Source organism: Equus przewalskii, chromosome 9 (assembly GCF_037783145.1).
Source record: "Equus przewalskii isolate Varuska chromosome 9, EquPr2, whole genome shotgun sequence".
Lineage (NCBI taxonomy): Eukaryota > Metazoa > Chordata > Mammalia > Perissodactyla > Equidae > Equus > Equus przewalskii.
In genome coordinates this window covers 1492729-1506737 of record NC_091839.1, presented here as the reverse complement: position 1 = coordinate 1506737, position 14009 = coordinate 1492729, and the positions used below count along the sequence as shown (strand labels likewise).

At 59.4% G+C, this 14009-nt stretch overlaps 1 protein-coding gene and 1 long non-coding RNA gene across 4 annotated transcripts; one reads left to right on the top strand and one right to left on the bottom strand.

Annotated features, from left to right (window-relative positions):
- Positions 1–517: 517 nt before the first annotated feature.
- Positions 518–7290, bottom strand: PLEKHF1 (pleckstrin homology and FYVE domain containing 1). 3 transcript variants are annotated; one of them, XM_070632470.1, is made up of 2 exons: positions 7027–7290; positions 518–2156 (listed from the first exon to the last, which is right to left on the bottom strand). In XM_070632470.1, the coding sequence occupies exon 2, from the start codon at positions 2137–2139 to the stop codon at positions 1282–1284; it is 858 nt and encodes a 285-aa protein (XP_070488571.1). In that variant the 5' UTR covers positions 2140–2156; positions 7027–7290; the 3' UTR covers positions 518–1281. The 3 variants fall into 3 exon arrangements, with proteins under 3 accessions (XP_070488571.1, XP_070488573.1, XP_070488574.1); XM_070632472.1 differs by lacking the exon at positions 7027–7290 and adding an exon at positions 6130–6434; XM_070632473.1 differs by lacking the exon at positions 7027–7290 and adding an exon at positions 6239–6342.
- A 99-nt stretch (positions 7291–7389) lies between these two features.
- Positions 7390–14009, top strand: LOC139085417 (uncharacterized). Its single transcript, XR_011543673.1, has 2 exons — positions 7390–7916; positions 9971–14009. It is a non-coding gene; the product is annotated as an uncharacterized lncRNA (long non-coding RNA).

Sequence of the window (14009 nt, the reverse complement as noted above, 5' to 3'; positions counted from 1 at the left end):
AGGCCAGCCAGGCAACAGAGAACGACTGTGCAGAAGAAAATGTAGGCGACGCCTGAGCGACCAGCAACTCTGCGGCAGGCGTGGGCCAGGCAGCAGGCTGGCATTGAAGCTCCAGCCCCCCCACACATGCTCTGAGCAAGGCCAGCTGCCGCACCCGGGCTGCCTCACTCACCAGCACCATCCCGGGGGGCGGGCTGGGCAGGAGGCGCATGGGAGAGCCCTCAAGCCAGAAGGCCCAGGCAGGCCAGACAACGGCTCCTTGTTCCTCTAAGTCCACCCGCTTAGATAACTCACACCAAACGCACAGGCCTGCAGGCACCGGGCCGCGGGGACAGCACCCGGATGGACAGGAACCAGCCTAGGTATGGTGTGCTTGTCTGACCGCACGGTGCTGCCCGTGTCCCCAGGAATGCCCAGTGTGGCGGACAGCTGTTGACACTTGCCACGCAGCAGGGCTTCGGCCCCTGGTTGCACTGGGTCTATGCAAGAACACTCCTGGACTTTTCAACCACACGAGTCAATAAACTTTCTTTTTATTGTTAAGTCAGTCTCAGTAGGGTTTCTGTCACTTGCAATTAAGAGTCCTAACAGAAAACACTGCTGTCCCCAGCCACAGGGAGCGATGAGGACAGGACCCAGAGAGGCCTCGGATGCCTGGACAGCTGGAGAGAGGCCAGATGGGGCCAGAGGCTGTGGCAGGCCGCCCTACACCGGGCTGCAGCCCCTGGGCCTCTTGCCTGGCTCTGGGAGAGCCCATGTGCCTGGTCTGACAAGGCCCGGCCAGCCCGGCGGGGGGCGTCTGCAAGGTGGCTGGGCAGGCCTTGATTCCTGGAGGCCCCTCAGGACTGTCTTCCTGGGGGTGTACTTGTGTGCGGGGCAGGGATGTGGTCCCAGGCCTCAGGGACGAGGGGACCTCATTCCAGTCCTAGCTCCCTCTGGTCCCTATCGGTGCCTGGGGTCATCTAATTCAAAGGGTCATCTGGAGCTAGAGCTCATAGGGCTGAGAAATGGCATTTGTTCCCTAAGGGTCTAAGTGTTCTGGGTCTGCTAAATGGAAAGATAATTACCTGAAGTGGAAAGAGAAGGATGTCAACATCCAGAAAAAAGGCACTGGGAGTCTAGAGAGAAAGAGCCACTCCTGCTGTGCCCACCACTGTGGGGTAGGGTCCTTGGGGGCGCTGGGCTGCTTCGGGGACTCTGCCCTCTCAGGGCCGTGGGCAGTGGAGTCTGCTTGGATGGGAAGTGACCCGAGGCCCCTCCTTCACGTCTGCAGACCCGGCGTCAGCTGTGGAAGGACGACCAGGAGACGCCCGAGGTGTAAAACTCCACGTGGCTGGGCCACTCGCCATCCCCACTGCCCTCCTTGTCCTCGTCTGAGTCGTAGTCGTCTCCACTGGACGCTCCGCAGATGGCCCCGGCCAGGCAGGCCGGCTGCCCGGGGGCCCCGGTGCCCGGCTCCTGCTCCTCTTCCTCCTCCTCCTCTTCCTCCTTCCGCTTCTGGGCGGCCAGCTCGCGGTAGCAGAGGCTGCAGACGCGCAGGGGCTTGGGCGCGAGGCGAGGCAGGAGGAAGCGCTCGCGGGAGCACTCGGCACAGACCACAAAGCCACACTTGCGGCAGTGGTGGCGCCGCGTGAGCGCCGAGAAGCGCGTCTGCGTGCACCGCATGCAGATGTCCGTGGCCTTGTCCGGGATCCAGGGCGCCGCGTGCTCCGTGCTGGGCTGGCGGCCTGTGGCCAGCAGCTGCCGCCGCACACACTCCTCAATGTGGCTGATCCACTCCTGGCGCTCCGTGGTGGAGGCGGCCGACACCACGAAGGACTTCTTGGCCGTCTTGATCATCCAGCGGTTCTTGGCCTGCAGGGTCTCGGGCAGCGGCTCCAGCGTCACCTCCTCCAGGGGGATGACATGCTGGCTGCGGTACCTGCGCTTGTTGAGCACGATGCTGCCGTAGACCAGGATGTCGTTGAAGAGGAAGAAGATGCGTGGCTTGGCCTTCTTGCGGCACTCCTTGGTCAGCACGCCCTCGCCCAGCAGCACCCGGCCTGGCAGGGCCAGCGGCTGCCCCGAAGCCCCGAAGCAGCTCTCAACGGCAGCAATGCGCTGGCTGTTGATCTCCGTGTTTGCCAGGTAGTCCACCATGTTCTCCGGCAGCTGGGCTGTGGGCGGAGCAGCAGAGGAGGGGTCAGCTTCTCCTGGCACAGCCGGGAGTCCAGGACCACACTGCCCTCCCCCTAACCCACCGAGCCAGACAACCCACTTATCACCACTGTGACTCAGCTCACCCCGACGGCCACCCGACCAAAGAATCTCACTGCCCCAGGAGCCAACCCTCAGACGGGGGTTCCCGGGCAGCGACGGAGGTCCCTAGCCAGGGGCGTGTGGAGGCAGCAGGGAGGGGCAGGCAGCAGTGGAGATGTGGGGCTAAGCAGGCTGCCCCTGCAGGCTGTGGGGCTCAACCCCTGGGGAGCTGTGGAAGCCAGGCTAGAACACGCCTGAGCTGTCCACCCAAGGGAGAAGGACACTGAGCCCCGACTCCCAGCAGGGCTCCCGGGAGCACGAACCACTGGCAATTTGGGCCTGCCCCAGATGGAAGGGCACAGGTGCATGTCCGGGAATAGTGAGTGCCGGGCAATGGGGTGTCTGCAACCCCAACCCATCACTGACTCCCCATCCACCGAGCCAAACCATCACAGACCCTGCAACCCACTCACTCAGCGCCCCCGAGTCCAGCAGTCACCACACCAGCCCCACAGGTACCATGTGCTGAGTGCCTCTTCATGTTAAGCGTGACGGTCTCCTTTAGTCCCGACTCCGACCCTGGGAGGCAGAGCCCCCTTGACTGGAGGGTAAGGGAGGCTCTGCTAGGAAGTAGGGGGCCCAGACCTTGCCGCTCGGAGACCATGCTGCCACAGTGCCTTTGCCCATGGAGCGAGGGGCCCACTCCGTCCTCCTCTGCAAGCACTAGATGTCGGTGGCCCCATAGCTCATCTGGGCTCCCTCTGCTCTGTCCACACGCACTCCTGTGACCCACCAGACCCATGGCTTTGAAGACCACCCAAACACTGCCGACTGCCCAGGTCAAGCCTGCAGTCCTAGCTTCTCCCTTGAGCTGTGGGTGTGGACGTCCACCCGCCGTGACCTCCTGCCTGTCATCTAAGAAGGTCTTCAAACTCAACATGCCCTACACAAACCCAGTTTTTCCCTCTAGCTCTTCTCCATAAATGGAACCACCATTCACCCAGTTGTTCAAGCCCCAAATCTACAGCTCATCCTTGAATTTCCTCTTTCCTATACCCCCAACATTCAACCCATGAGCAAGTTTCATCATTTTTATCTCGCACACCTCACCCAAGTCTGCCCGCTTCTCACCACCCAACTCCATCACTGAATCTGTCAATTCAAGCAAGGGGCCACCATCTCTTGCTTGAAGCAGACTGTCCCGTGTTGGCTCCTTCCTGCGACCTGGCTCTCAGTTCACAACTCCCTTTCAGAAAAGGTGTCTCTGGCGACCCCACCTCAGGCAGCTTCAGCAAGCTCTGGTCTGAGGGCCGAATGTGGCCCACAGCCTGTTTTTGTAAATAAAGTTTTATTGGAATGCAGCCACGCTCATTCATTTACAATCGTCTGTGGCCGCTTTCATGCTGCAATGGCAGAGCTGGGTAGTGGTGACAGAGACCACACGGCCACAAAGCCTAAAATACTTACTCTATTCTCTGGCCCTTTACATGAACTTTGCTGGGCCCTTCTCTAGGATGTTACCCTATTTTGTTTTTTCTTCAAGGATTTATCAGGACCTGCTATTTTCTTGTTTACCCTTCATTTGCTTGTGGCTTTTCTACTCCCCTCACTCAGCTCTAAGCTCCAGGAGAGCAGGAGCCTTTCTGGCTCAGCTGTGTCCCCAGCGTGGGCAGCAGTGCTGAGCACGCAGGTGGTTCTTCATAGGGGCAGGCACATGAGTGCACGGTTCCAAGCTCCCGAGGGCCTGCCCCGAATGACTCAGCTCTTACTCTGAAAAGGAAGCAGGTGACAGCCGACCCACCACCGCCACCACCGTGCGTGCACACATGTACAGGCACACACAGCAGGCTCCTGACCACGCTGATCACACCTGAGGCATTTTTAGGTCACCACACCGCAGTTCCGTAAGTCAGGCCACCTGTGGGGAGCTAGGGTGGGGCCCCAGGGGGCTGAACGCATTGCATAAGAGGGTGCTCGGGCCCGAGACACAGACCACTGATCCCAGTCAGACCACAGGCGTCTTGCAAAGTGTGCCCACACCGCCTTCTGTAAGAACCCCTGTTTTTAGGTTGCTGATCTTGGCTTCGTGTTGTAAACCTATCGGTGACAGCCCTAGGATGATCACTGGATCCCTGCTGTGGACAGTCTGGTGACACTCCAGAGGCCACCCTGAGGACCCCTGGTGCTCCCCCCACATCCGCCACCCTCCTCACCACCAGGACAGGGGAGGAGACAGCTGGGCACGTCTCTGTCCCCAGTCCTCTTGGGGCCGGCCTGCCTCAGGACAGCCTCTGGCCCTAGGATAGTGCCTGTGCTGGCCTGGCCGTGGAACCCACGGCGCTGACGGAGGTGGACACTCTCGAAAGGCTGGCGTCTGGGAGCAGGGAGGTGGAAGACCTGCTGTGTCCTGGAGGGTCTGGAAGCGGGGCAGCCTCCTGGGCTGGCCCTCCTGAACACAAGGGACCCCCAACCTGAACTGGGCTGAAGGTGAGCACCGGGACCCCAGGGAGCCACACCCTGAGTGTTGCTGGGGCCAGGGTTCTGTGCGTGACAGTCAGTGTCCCATGTGATCGACACCAGGTCTGACCCACTGCCGGCTTCTCTATACAAGTTTCTGGAACACAGCCAAGTGTGAGAGACTGGCTTGCAAGGCTGAACACGTTTCTTACTTGGCCCTCTACAGAAGAGGTCTGCTGACTCCTGAGCTACCCCGCCACACGCTGTGTGATACGGCGCCCTCTCCAGGGACACCCCTGCCACAGGGCTGTGTCCCGAGGCATCTCAAGTTCTCGTCTCCTCCCCTCAGACACAGCCTTTAAGATTCGAGAGAGATGTCTGCTGCCCCAACCTGGGACCCTGGAAAGCAGGAGCCAGGAGGGTGGCCCAGGCCCACCCTTCCATCGCAGTTTCAGGTGGGGATACTGCTCATCAGAGGAGGAGGCACCCGGCCAAGGTCACAGAGGGAGGGAGTCAGGCTGCCAGCCCTCAGACCATCCCTTGGCTTCTCCCGCTTATCATCTGCCACCCCCCGCCACCCCCCCCCATCTCAGCTTCCAAATACTGACTGAAGTCCTGCCACGTGCCAGCACAGCCCTCCAGCTCTCGGCACTGGGCTACAGCAGGGAGCGAGCCACCAGGCCCCTCAGCGGGAGACTTCCTCGTGGGAGAGTCAGACTAGGGAGTAAGTCAACAAGGTAGTTTCTGACTGTGAGTGCTAAGTGCCATGAAGAAAGAGGCTGACGGCCAGCTGGGGTGAGGGTGGTGGTCAGGGAGGGCCTGGGGAGGAAGCAACCTGGCGCCAACCTGAAGACCAGGAAGGAGCCAGCCATGCAAAGGCCTGAGGAAAGGATGGTCTGAGCAGAGGGGACAACTGCAGGGCCCGACCCGTGGAGGCCACAGAGGAAGGAGTGAGGGGGAAGAGGTAAGGTCAAAGGGGCCGGCAGGGGCCAGTCTTGCAGGTCCCAAGGCCAAGATGAGGAACCGAGTTTCTCTCCAAGTGCACTGAGGGGAGTGCCACGACCCGTGTCCTCTCCTTCAGAGGAGCTGCCTCTCGCCTTGCCCAGCCCTGTGCTTCTTCCATGAAAAGAACAGTAATAAGGAAAATAAACCAGAAGCGCTATTAACTGAGAGCTTACACCTCACGCGGCACAGCCGGGAGTACAAGTTCTCTCATTCAAGCCACATACTTGCCCCACTGGGGAAGGTACCTTCCGCATCATCAAAGTCACTGCCCAAGGTCCCAGCTGAGCGGCCGGGAAGGCAGCTCCATATTTTGAGCTGCTGCTGGCTGATCTTAACCAAAGACAGAATCAGAAATCCTCCAGTCCAGAGGGTAGGGCCCCTCTCCAGATGCCTGATCTCTGCCCCAACCCTCCTCAGGTCAGGGGGCACCTTGGGTGGCCCGGGCAGATCCTCTCGCTTGGCTGGGCTGCCTAGCCCCCTTCTTTCCTTGGGGTAGGCTGGGGTGGGCAGGTCGCTTAGCTCTGCTGGCTGGCCTCACCTCCCGGTCTTGAGGGCTGATGTGTGCAGGGACACAGGTCGAAGTCAGAGTCATCTCTCAGCTTGCACAGACCCCAGAGGAAGTTATGTGCCTGGAACACCCGAGCACTAAGCGGAAATTGTGTGCCGAGAATGACCCCAGCAACGATCCCCCCCACCCCCACCCCCGAGCCTGGCTCCTGACCCCCTCTGGTGGTGAGATAACACCTTTGTTCAAATTCCAAACAGCATTTCCCTTGGGCTGTGGAGCTCAAGTTTCAGAGTGACTCAGAACCTCCATTTTCCCACCTGCAAAGGGGGCTGAGGACGCCTGGCCGGCACAGCTCTCTAGCTGTTCAGGGAGAGAGAGGCAGGGAGAGTTCAGGTGCTTCCAGGCTGGGAAGGAGCTGCGGTCTCTCCCTCTGCGCCTGCCTCGGTTACGGCCTCTGTGAAATGGGAGATTAGGCGGGGCCCTGCTTCCTTTAAGAACTCCCACCAAAAGTCACCGACTCAACGGCTTCAGACGCCAGCCGGTTCCTAAACGGGAGAGGCCAGTGAGGACTAGTGAGGACCGAGGCCACCCAGAAAGCGCAGTCGCCCAGCCCACTTCTCCAGACCCCGCAGACTGGGACAAAGGAGTGAGGCCCCGACGCCGGCGGGAGGCCAGGACGGCCCGAACCATCACCGGACAACGGGTGCGCTGAGACCCCTGCAGCCCCAGGGCGCAGCGCCCACGGGCGCCTCCAGACTCTCCTCCGCTCACACGTCGCGCATGCCCCGGCGCCGTGCCTCGACTCCGGAGCCCCTTACCTGTTCTCACCCGCTCTCCTGGAGCCCGTGCAGCCGCCACCCCGCCAGCCAGCAACAAGCGCCCTTCTCCGCGCCGCTGCTCGGGGCCAGAGTCTGAGACAGCCCTGGCTGCGCGCCCAACCCGCCCGAGCCCGGAGGCCACCTCGACGCGGCGGCCGGGGCAGCTCGGAGGTGGCGTGCGGGAAGCCTTCGGGCTCGCGCGCCGCAGCCCGGCCGGGGCTCTCCTGATCTCCTCGGCCCGCGCCCCGCGCCCCCCCGCCCCGCCCGGCGCCGCCCACTCCCCGCGGCCCACCCTCCCGGACGCGCCCCTCGGGCGGCTCCGCCAATCGGAGCCACGGCGCGGGCGGGGCGGGGCGGGGCGGGGCCTGGGCCTGGGCGCGGCCGGGAGCCCGGGGTCCGAGAAGCGCGCGCGGGCGGGGCGGGGTGGGCCCGCGGGCCGGGCCGGGCCGGGCCGGGCTGGGCTGGGCCGGCTCCCTGGTGTGACCCACCCGACCCCCGTTTCCCTCTCCGTCCGCCGGACGGCGCACCCCGGGGCGCTCGTCCCGCTGGAGGCTGCGTCCTCGCGCGGCGGGGTCTCGGGCCGGGAGGGGCGGGAAGCGGCTGCTGTGCAGGAATTCCGCCGCTTCCACGCGCCCCCCGCCGCCCGCTGCCGGCTGGCGTCGCCGGCTCCTCGCGGCCGCCGAGAGATGGTGATCGTGATAGCGAGACTCAGCCGCGTTACCTGTCTTATATTTTCAACTTTTTGTACTGGAAACTTTGGAACACACGCTGAAGGAAGGAAGAGACTGATTTAATGGACTCCGTGTACCCATCACCAGCTGGGAGGCCCCCACCCCTCCCGTGCCTTCTGTGACCCTAGAATGACATTCCCAGCCTCCGCGCTCCACGAGGTCTGTCTCCGCCTGTCTCTGCCCTCCTCCCAACACTTGGCTCACACTGGCTGCTTCCAGTTCCTCAAAGCCCCAGGTCTTCCCACCCCTGGGCCTTTGCACTTCCCCTTCTTCCAGATCTTCCCATGGCTGGCATTCAGGTGTCAGCTCAAGCTGTCACCTCTTCAGAGGCTTCCCTCATGGCCTGTGAGGCAGCACCCTGCCTGGTCACCCTCGACTCCCTCACCCGGTTTATGATTCTGTGAAGCGTTTCTCCTGACCGAAGTCATCTTATTAGGTCACTTGTTTACTCGGTTGTGGTGTCTCTCCTGGCCTTGAGCCCCTGGGCTGGGCTGTATGCGTCCTGTTCCTTCTGTTGCCCCAGGTGCTGAGACCTGAGCTCAGCCCTGTAGAAATGTGGCGAGTGTCTGTGGCACAGACGCAGTGTGTCTCGCCAGATAGGGCAGACCCAGGCACTCTGAAGAGGGGCTGGCCCAGGCCAGTGCACTGCCTGCTGGGCCAGGACCAAGGCAAGAGACAGCAGCAGGAGGAAGAGCTGACCCGGCTCCAGGGGCCTCTGTCCAGACCTTGCTGCCCCCAGGGCTCTGGCCTGGGACCTGCTCTCCTGGGTGGTGTGGGCGGAACCTGTGACTTGGGGCCCAGGGCTGGGCTGTGCCCCTCCCAGCCCAAGTGAACTAGGGTCTGGGCAGGGACTGAGAAGGGAGAGGATGGGGCAGGGGAGAAGGGAGGAGGAAGAGGCCAGGAGAAAGGAGGGTGGGGGTGCAGGGCAAGCGAGGGGGCCACCAGCTGTGGCCTTGGAGAGCCCACCTCCACCACGTTCAGTGCTGTCACCGTCATGGGCAAGGGCAGGCAGTGCTCACCGAGCATCCTATCTGGCAGAAGGCACAGCCTCACCCGAGTATGCGAATATTTATAAATGCATTGCCCCCATGCCATGCTGAGAGATCAGGATTTTCAGCCTCTCTTACGTCAAGGTTTGAGAAGGTTGGTCCTCTTCTCCACACGGAGCTGTCCCTTCAGATGGGGCGCGTGTTCCCCTGTTCCTGCAGTCCCCGGCTCTTTGCCCTCTTCATCTGCTTACCCACACGCGCATTCCAGTTGAAGAAGCATCTAGACTGATGAGCCCTGACGGTACAGCCAGGCCCCCACGCCGCACAGAGAAGGGGACAAGGCCCTGACATCCCAGAGGCTGAGTTTTAACCAGGGAGGTTTGTTGGGACATTGAGACACTGGGAACTGCCATCCCAAATGGACATACAGCTTGTTGCGGGGAGCGGAAGGGGACTGAGAGCTGAGCCTTCAAGGCCGGGGCGAGAGGGGTTCTCAGGGAAGGCAGGCCCTGCCTGGGGCTCGGTGGCCACGGGAAGGGAGCTGGAAGGCCTGAAAAAGCAGGGCTGTCCTACTTGCCACGGCGCCATGGCATCTCACACTGTGCCTGGCACAGAGTCGGTGTCCAGGAGAGGTCGGCCTTTTCACAAGTCTGGAAAACCAGAGGGAGAATGCACACCTGAAGTATTGGTCTTGGAGTCCGGAGACCCCAACTAGCCTTGTCTCACGACTGGTCCAGGGCCCAATGGGGCCTCAGTCTCCTCGTCTTCCTTCCGGGGCGACCCCTGGTGAATCTGGGTGCAGCTCTGGGAAATGCCCCAGAGGCAGCACACGCTCCATCATCCAGCCGTCCGCCCCTTCCCAAAGGGACCAGCTGTGGGCGAGAAGAGCTGGGTGGAGAGCTGGGCTCCTCTAAATAAGAGGAAAAACTCGTGACTCAGGGAAAGGCAGAAGTTGAGTCAGCCAAGCCACAAGCTGTGGAAAAAATGAGGAGACCTTGAGGCTTTTCCTACTCTTCGGCTAAGAAGCTGTCTCTGAGGAAAAGCTGGCTTCCAGAGCACGGGGACGGGCTTTCAGGGAAGCGCGAGGCACAGGGTTTTCAAGTGAGGGGTCTGGGCACCACCCCTGTGGAAAATGGCAGGGTTTTCCTGGGGTCGTGTCTTAAGTTCTGCCTAGGTGCCAAGCTCTGTGTGCTAGACTCTTCACGCTGTCTTCTCTCTCCCAAGGCTGACCTGTCCCTCCCAGCTGGGACCCAGGAGGGTGAGGCAGGCCCAGAAGCAGTTCGGGGGGTAGCAAGACGAACATGTTTCCTCAAGAGAGAGAGAAGGAACGGGGCAAGATGTTAACCATTGACGGCTGGCCGTCGTCAGGGTCGGCAAGCTTTTTCTGCAAAGGGCCAAATAGTCAATATTTTGGGCTTTGCCAGCCAGGAACCCTGTGACAACTACTTGACTCTGCCATTGCAGAGGGAGAGCAGCCCAGACAGCGCGCCAGCCCACGTGCAGGCTTCCCCAGGGGACACCGCCGTTTGAATGTCACGTCATTTTCATGTGTTATGAAACATCATTCTTTCAATTTTTTCCAACCACGTAAAACTGTAAAAGCCATTCTCAGTTCCTGAGTGATGAGAACCAGGCTGCGGGCTGGAGCTGCTGACCCCTGGCTCACAGCTGTTTGTTGCACTTTTCTTGCAACAATTCTGTCAGTTTGAAAATACTCAAAACAGGAAGTTGGGAAAACAAATAAAGGAAAAAAAAAAGGAAACAGAAGTTGTCCTACTTATCATGGGCGGATCTTGAACTTGACTGCAAATTGATTCAGTTCCCATGGTTCTCCGTGCTGCTTTCTTGATCAATAACAGAGCTGAGACATGAGGCTCAAAGCCATGAAAGTGTGCGACATTTGGGAAAGATTTCTAGAAATGGTTGCGAAGATTAGCTTTAAAGGAGGAAGCCCTGAGATGTTTAGAAACTATGATTTCAGAAGAAAATCTCTCCAGATCTCTGGACTTTGGATTGCTCAAGTAGTGGATCTGGAGCTGACCCCTAGTCCACACTCTGCTGGACCGCCCGCAGTGACGCCTCTCCCCCACCGCCCTGCCCCGGCCACGTCCATATTTGTTCCTTTCTCTGCGTGTGTCCCGGTGTTTGTGGTTCCAAGGCTGCACTTCCTTGTCACGTTTGCAGGCACTGTTGTGCCCGGTTCCCATCACAGGTGTCCCCGTGAGGCTCTGACCAGGCCAAAGGGGAAAACAAGAGTAACGAAGAGAAACTGTCCTTCAGAAGGTGCTTCGGAGGGGTGAAACACGCACTGCATCTAGAAACCGCCTTCCGAGCGGTTTAGACGCACCTCGTTTCTCGGCCGGGGTAAAGCCAAGAGGCCTCTGCCACGCAGGTGTGACGAAGCTCCCTCTGCTCATTCATCTGGTCAACAAACAGTTGTTGGACACACTTTGCGCCACTTTGCTCAGGGCGGGCAGTAGCTGCAGAGGTGAACGAGGCGCTGTTTGTGCCTTTGGGGGGCCTCACTGCTGAGCAGGGGGCAGACCCGTAAACATGTATTTACCCATGAGGATGGAGAACCGCCCCTGCAGAGCAGAGGGCAGAGGTCCTCTCGGGTGAGAGCCTTCTCCGTCAGATAAACACCTTTTGGAGCACCATTTGGGCCTTAGAAAGTCAGCCGTTGGGGTCTGGCTGGCAAAGAACTCTTCACCTGCCTTATTTAGGGCAAGAACAGGAATTTTAGGGGCAAGGAACAAGCAAGCTAGAGAGAGGAACAGGTCAGCGCGTGGTGTGGGAGAGGGCCAGGGAAGCTGTCTGCTGGGGAGCGGGGCTGGGCTGGCGGGAAAAGGCTTTGGAGGCCAGGGGTGGGTGACAGTCCATTCTGAATTCCTTGTTGAGCTGCCCGAGGTGCCCCACATTTTTGGCTATTACCCCTCAAAACTTCGTGAAATCCACAGCCTTGATGATGGGCACGTGGACTGCGACATCCACCCTCCGTGGCGGGCAGCCTGGCGACATCATCCACGTCGAAGAATGCACAGACCTTCCGTCCAGCTAGGCCACCTCTAGAAGTTTACTCTTAGACTATTGTATTTTGCAAAAGGATATATGCTCACGTTTATTCACTGCAGCTTTGCTTACAGTAGGGAAAGAGTGGGGACAACTCCCATGTCCGCCGACAGGGGCTGCATAAATAAATTGTGGCCCATCCATACGACGGACTGGATTCCCGCAGTTAAAGGGAAGATGTGGAAGAATTCCCAAAATGTAGTGAGTGAAAAAAGTAAGGTGCAAAAGCGAGTAAGTGTGACTTCCTGTGTGAGTGTGTGTGAGATATCTTGCTGGCAGAATCCACAAGAAATTGGTCACAGGGGTTGCCTCTGGAAGGGAAAATGGGTGGCTTGGACCCAGGGTAGGGAGACCCACATTTTATCCCCTTGTAGCGTTCGTGCTCTTCTAGTTCCCTCCCACACTGGGGAGGATGGACCTGTGTAACCAGTAGGATGTTGTGGAACGATGGGGTGCGACTTCCAGGCTGGGTCATAGGAGGGTTTGTGGCTTCTGCCTTGCTCTCTTGGATCACTGACTCTGGAGGATGTGGATTAGGAAGGCCAAGCAGCCCTGTGCAGGAGCCTGTGCTGAGAAACTGAGGCCTCCTTCAATAGCCAGCACCAGCTTGCCAGCCTCTGAGGGAGCCATCCTGGAGGAAGGTCGTCCAGCTGCAGAGAAGCCCTGAGGTGACAGCTGCAGCCTCCTGCGAGACCTTGAGGCCGAGCGTCCAGCAAAGCCGCTGAGTTCCTGACCCACAGAAACCCCATGATATAATAAACGTTGATTGTTTCAGGCGGCTAAATTTTGAGACAGTTTGTCATGCCGCAACAGATAACTGGTACATTCCTTTATGTCTTTTGAACTTTGTGCCCTTTGCATTTGTGCATGTCCAAATAATGGTGGTGATCATGACGATCTCGTAGTCATCACAGTAACCTGGTATGCACCGTGGACCATGTGCGTGACGAGTGGGCTCCCCTTGGCGGCCGTGGGGTGTGGGAAGGGAAGGACTGCTGGGGTGGTGCGCCTGGACTAAGAAGGGACCCCGCGAGAGTGCTCAGAGAGGGGAGGAGGGGCCTGACTTCCGGGTGCTGTAGTGGGGGGCGCCTGTGCAGAGAATGAACAGCCCAGGGCACAAAGCTGTCCTCTAGCTCCTGCTGGCCCACAGGCCCCCTTCGTTCGGCCAGCGCGTTAGATTTTAAAACCTGGGCTTGACACCCGCCGGAGCTGCTGCAATGATAATTGGACGGTATCGAGTGTTGGTGAAGCTATAGAGCCAGTGTTCCTGGCGGGACTATAAATCGGTCCGGCGACTTTGGAAACATTTGGTGGCATCTGCTGAAGCTCACCACACCTGTGCCTGTGGCCCAGATTCTCCTAAGTGTGTCTCACAGAGAAACAGAGGGCCGTGCCTACCTAAGAAACGTGCAAGAATGATATAGAACGCTCTTTGTGAGAGCTCCATCAGCAGGACCACAGACCACCCCAGGTGCAGCGTGTGGACTTGGCACCGTCACCCCACTGAGTCCTCCGCGGCGGTAGAGAATGCTGCTGCCGGGATAGGCTGGGTCTCGGGGGAGGAACCCCGCGTAGCTCACTTGGAGTGACAGAAGCCCGACACAGAAGAGGACGTACTGTGTTATGTGAGGTCCAAAACAGGCAGACCTTGTCTCCCACGGTGACAGAAATCAGAATGGTGGTTACTCGGGAAGGACACTGGTGTCAACTGGGAAAGGGCAGGCAGGAGCTCTGGAGGGTGCTGAAAATGTCTTATATGATTTTATTGATCTTGATCTTGGTGATGATTCCATGTGTGTGTGCATATGTAACACCTGATGAAGTGTGCACTTAAGATTTGTGCACCCCTGCTGCGTGTATGTTATACCTCAGCAAAAGAAAGTACAAGGAACTAAAACCGGTCTGAGTCTGAGAGCGGAGAGGGCATGCACATCCCTCATCCCCACGCCCCGCCCCCTGCCACTGCCCTGTGAAGGCTCAGTCTGCGGCTCCTGCAGGAGGCGCCCTTTCCCAGTGCTTCTTGGGCGCCTCTCCCAGAATACCCCTGAGCCCGGGAGGGGCGGGCAGCCAGGGACAGGGGAGAGCGTACGATGTTTGTGGATTTTCTCCCCTACACTGTGCCCAGTCACCTTACTGTGGAGGCAGCCGTGGAAAGGCGTGTGACATTGCGGTTTATAATAAATATGTATTTGGC

Excerpts from the sequence above, each read along its gene's own strand:
- PLEKHF1 (XM_070632472.1), bottom strand. The coding sequence starts at position 6,292 with ATGACTCTGACTTCGACCTGTGTCCCTGCACACATCAGCCCTCAAGAC. Across the intron at positions 2,157-6,129 it reads ATCTGCCCGGGCCACCCAAG|CCCAGCTGCCGGAGAACATG; the intron begins GTGCCCCCTGAC and ends CTCCGCCCACAG.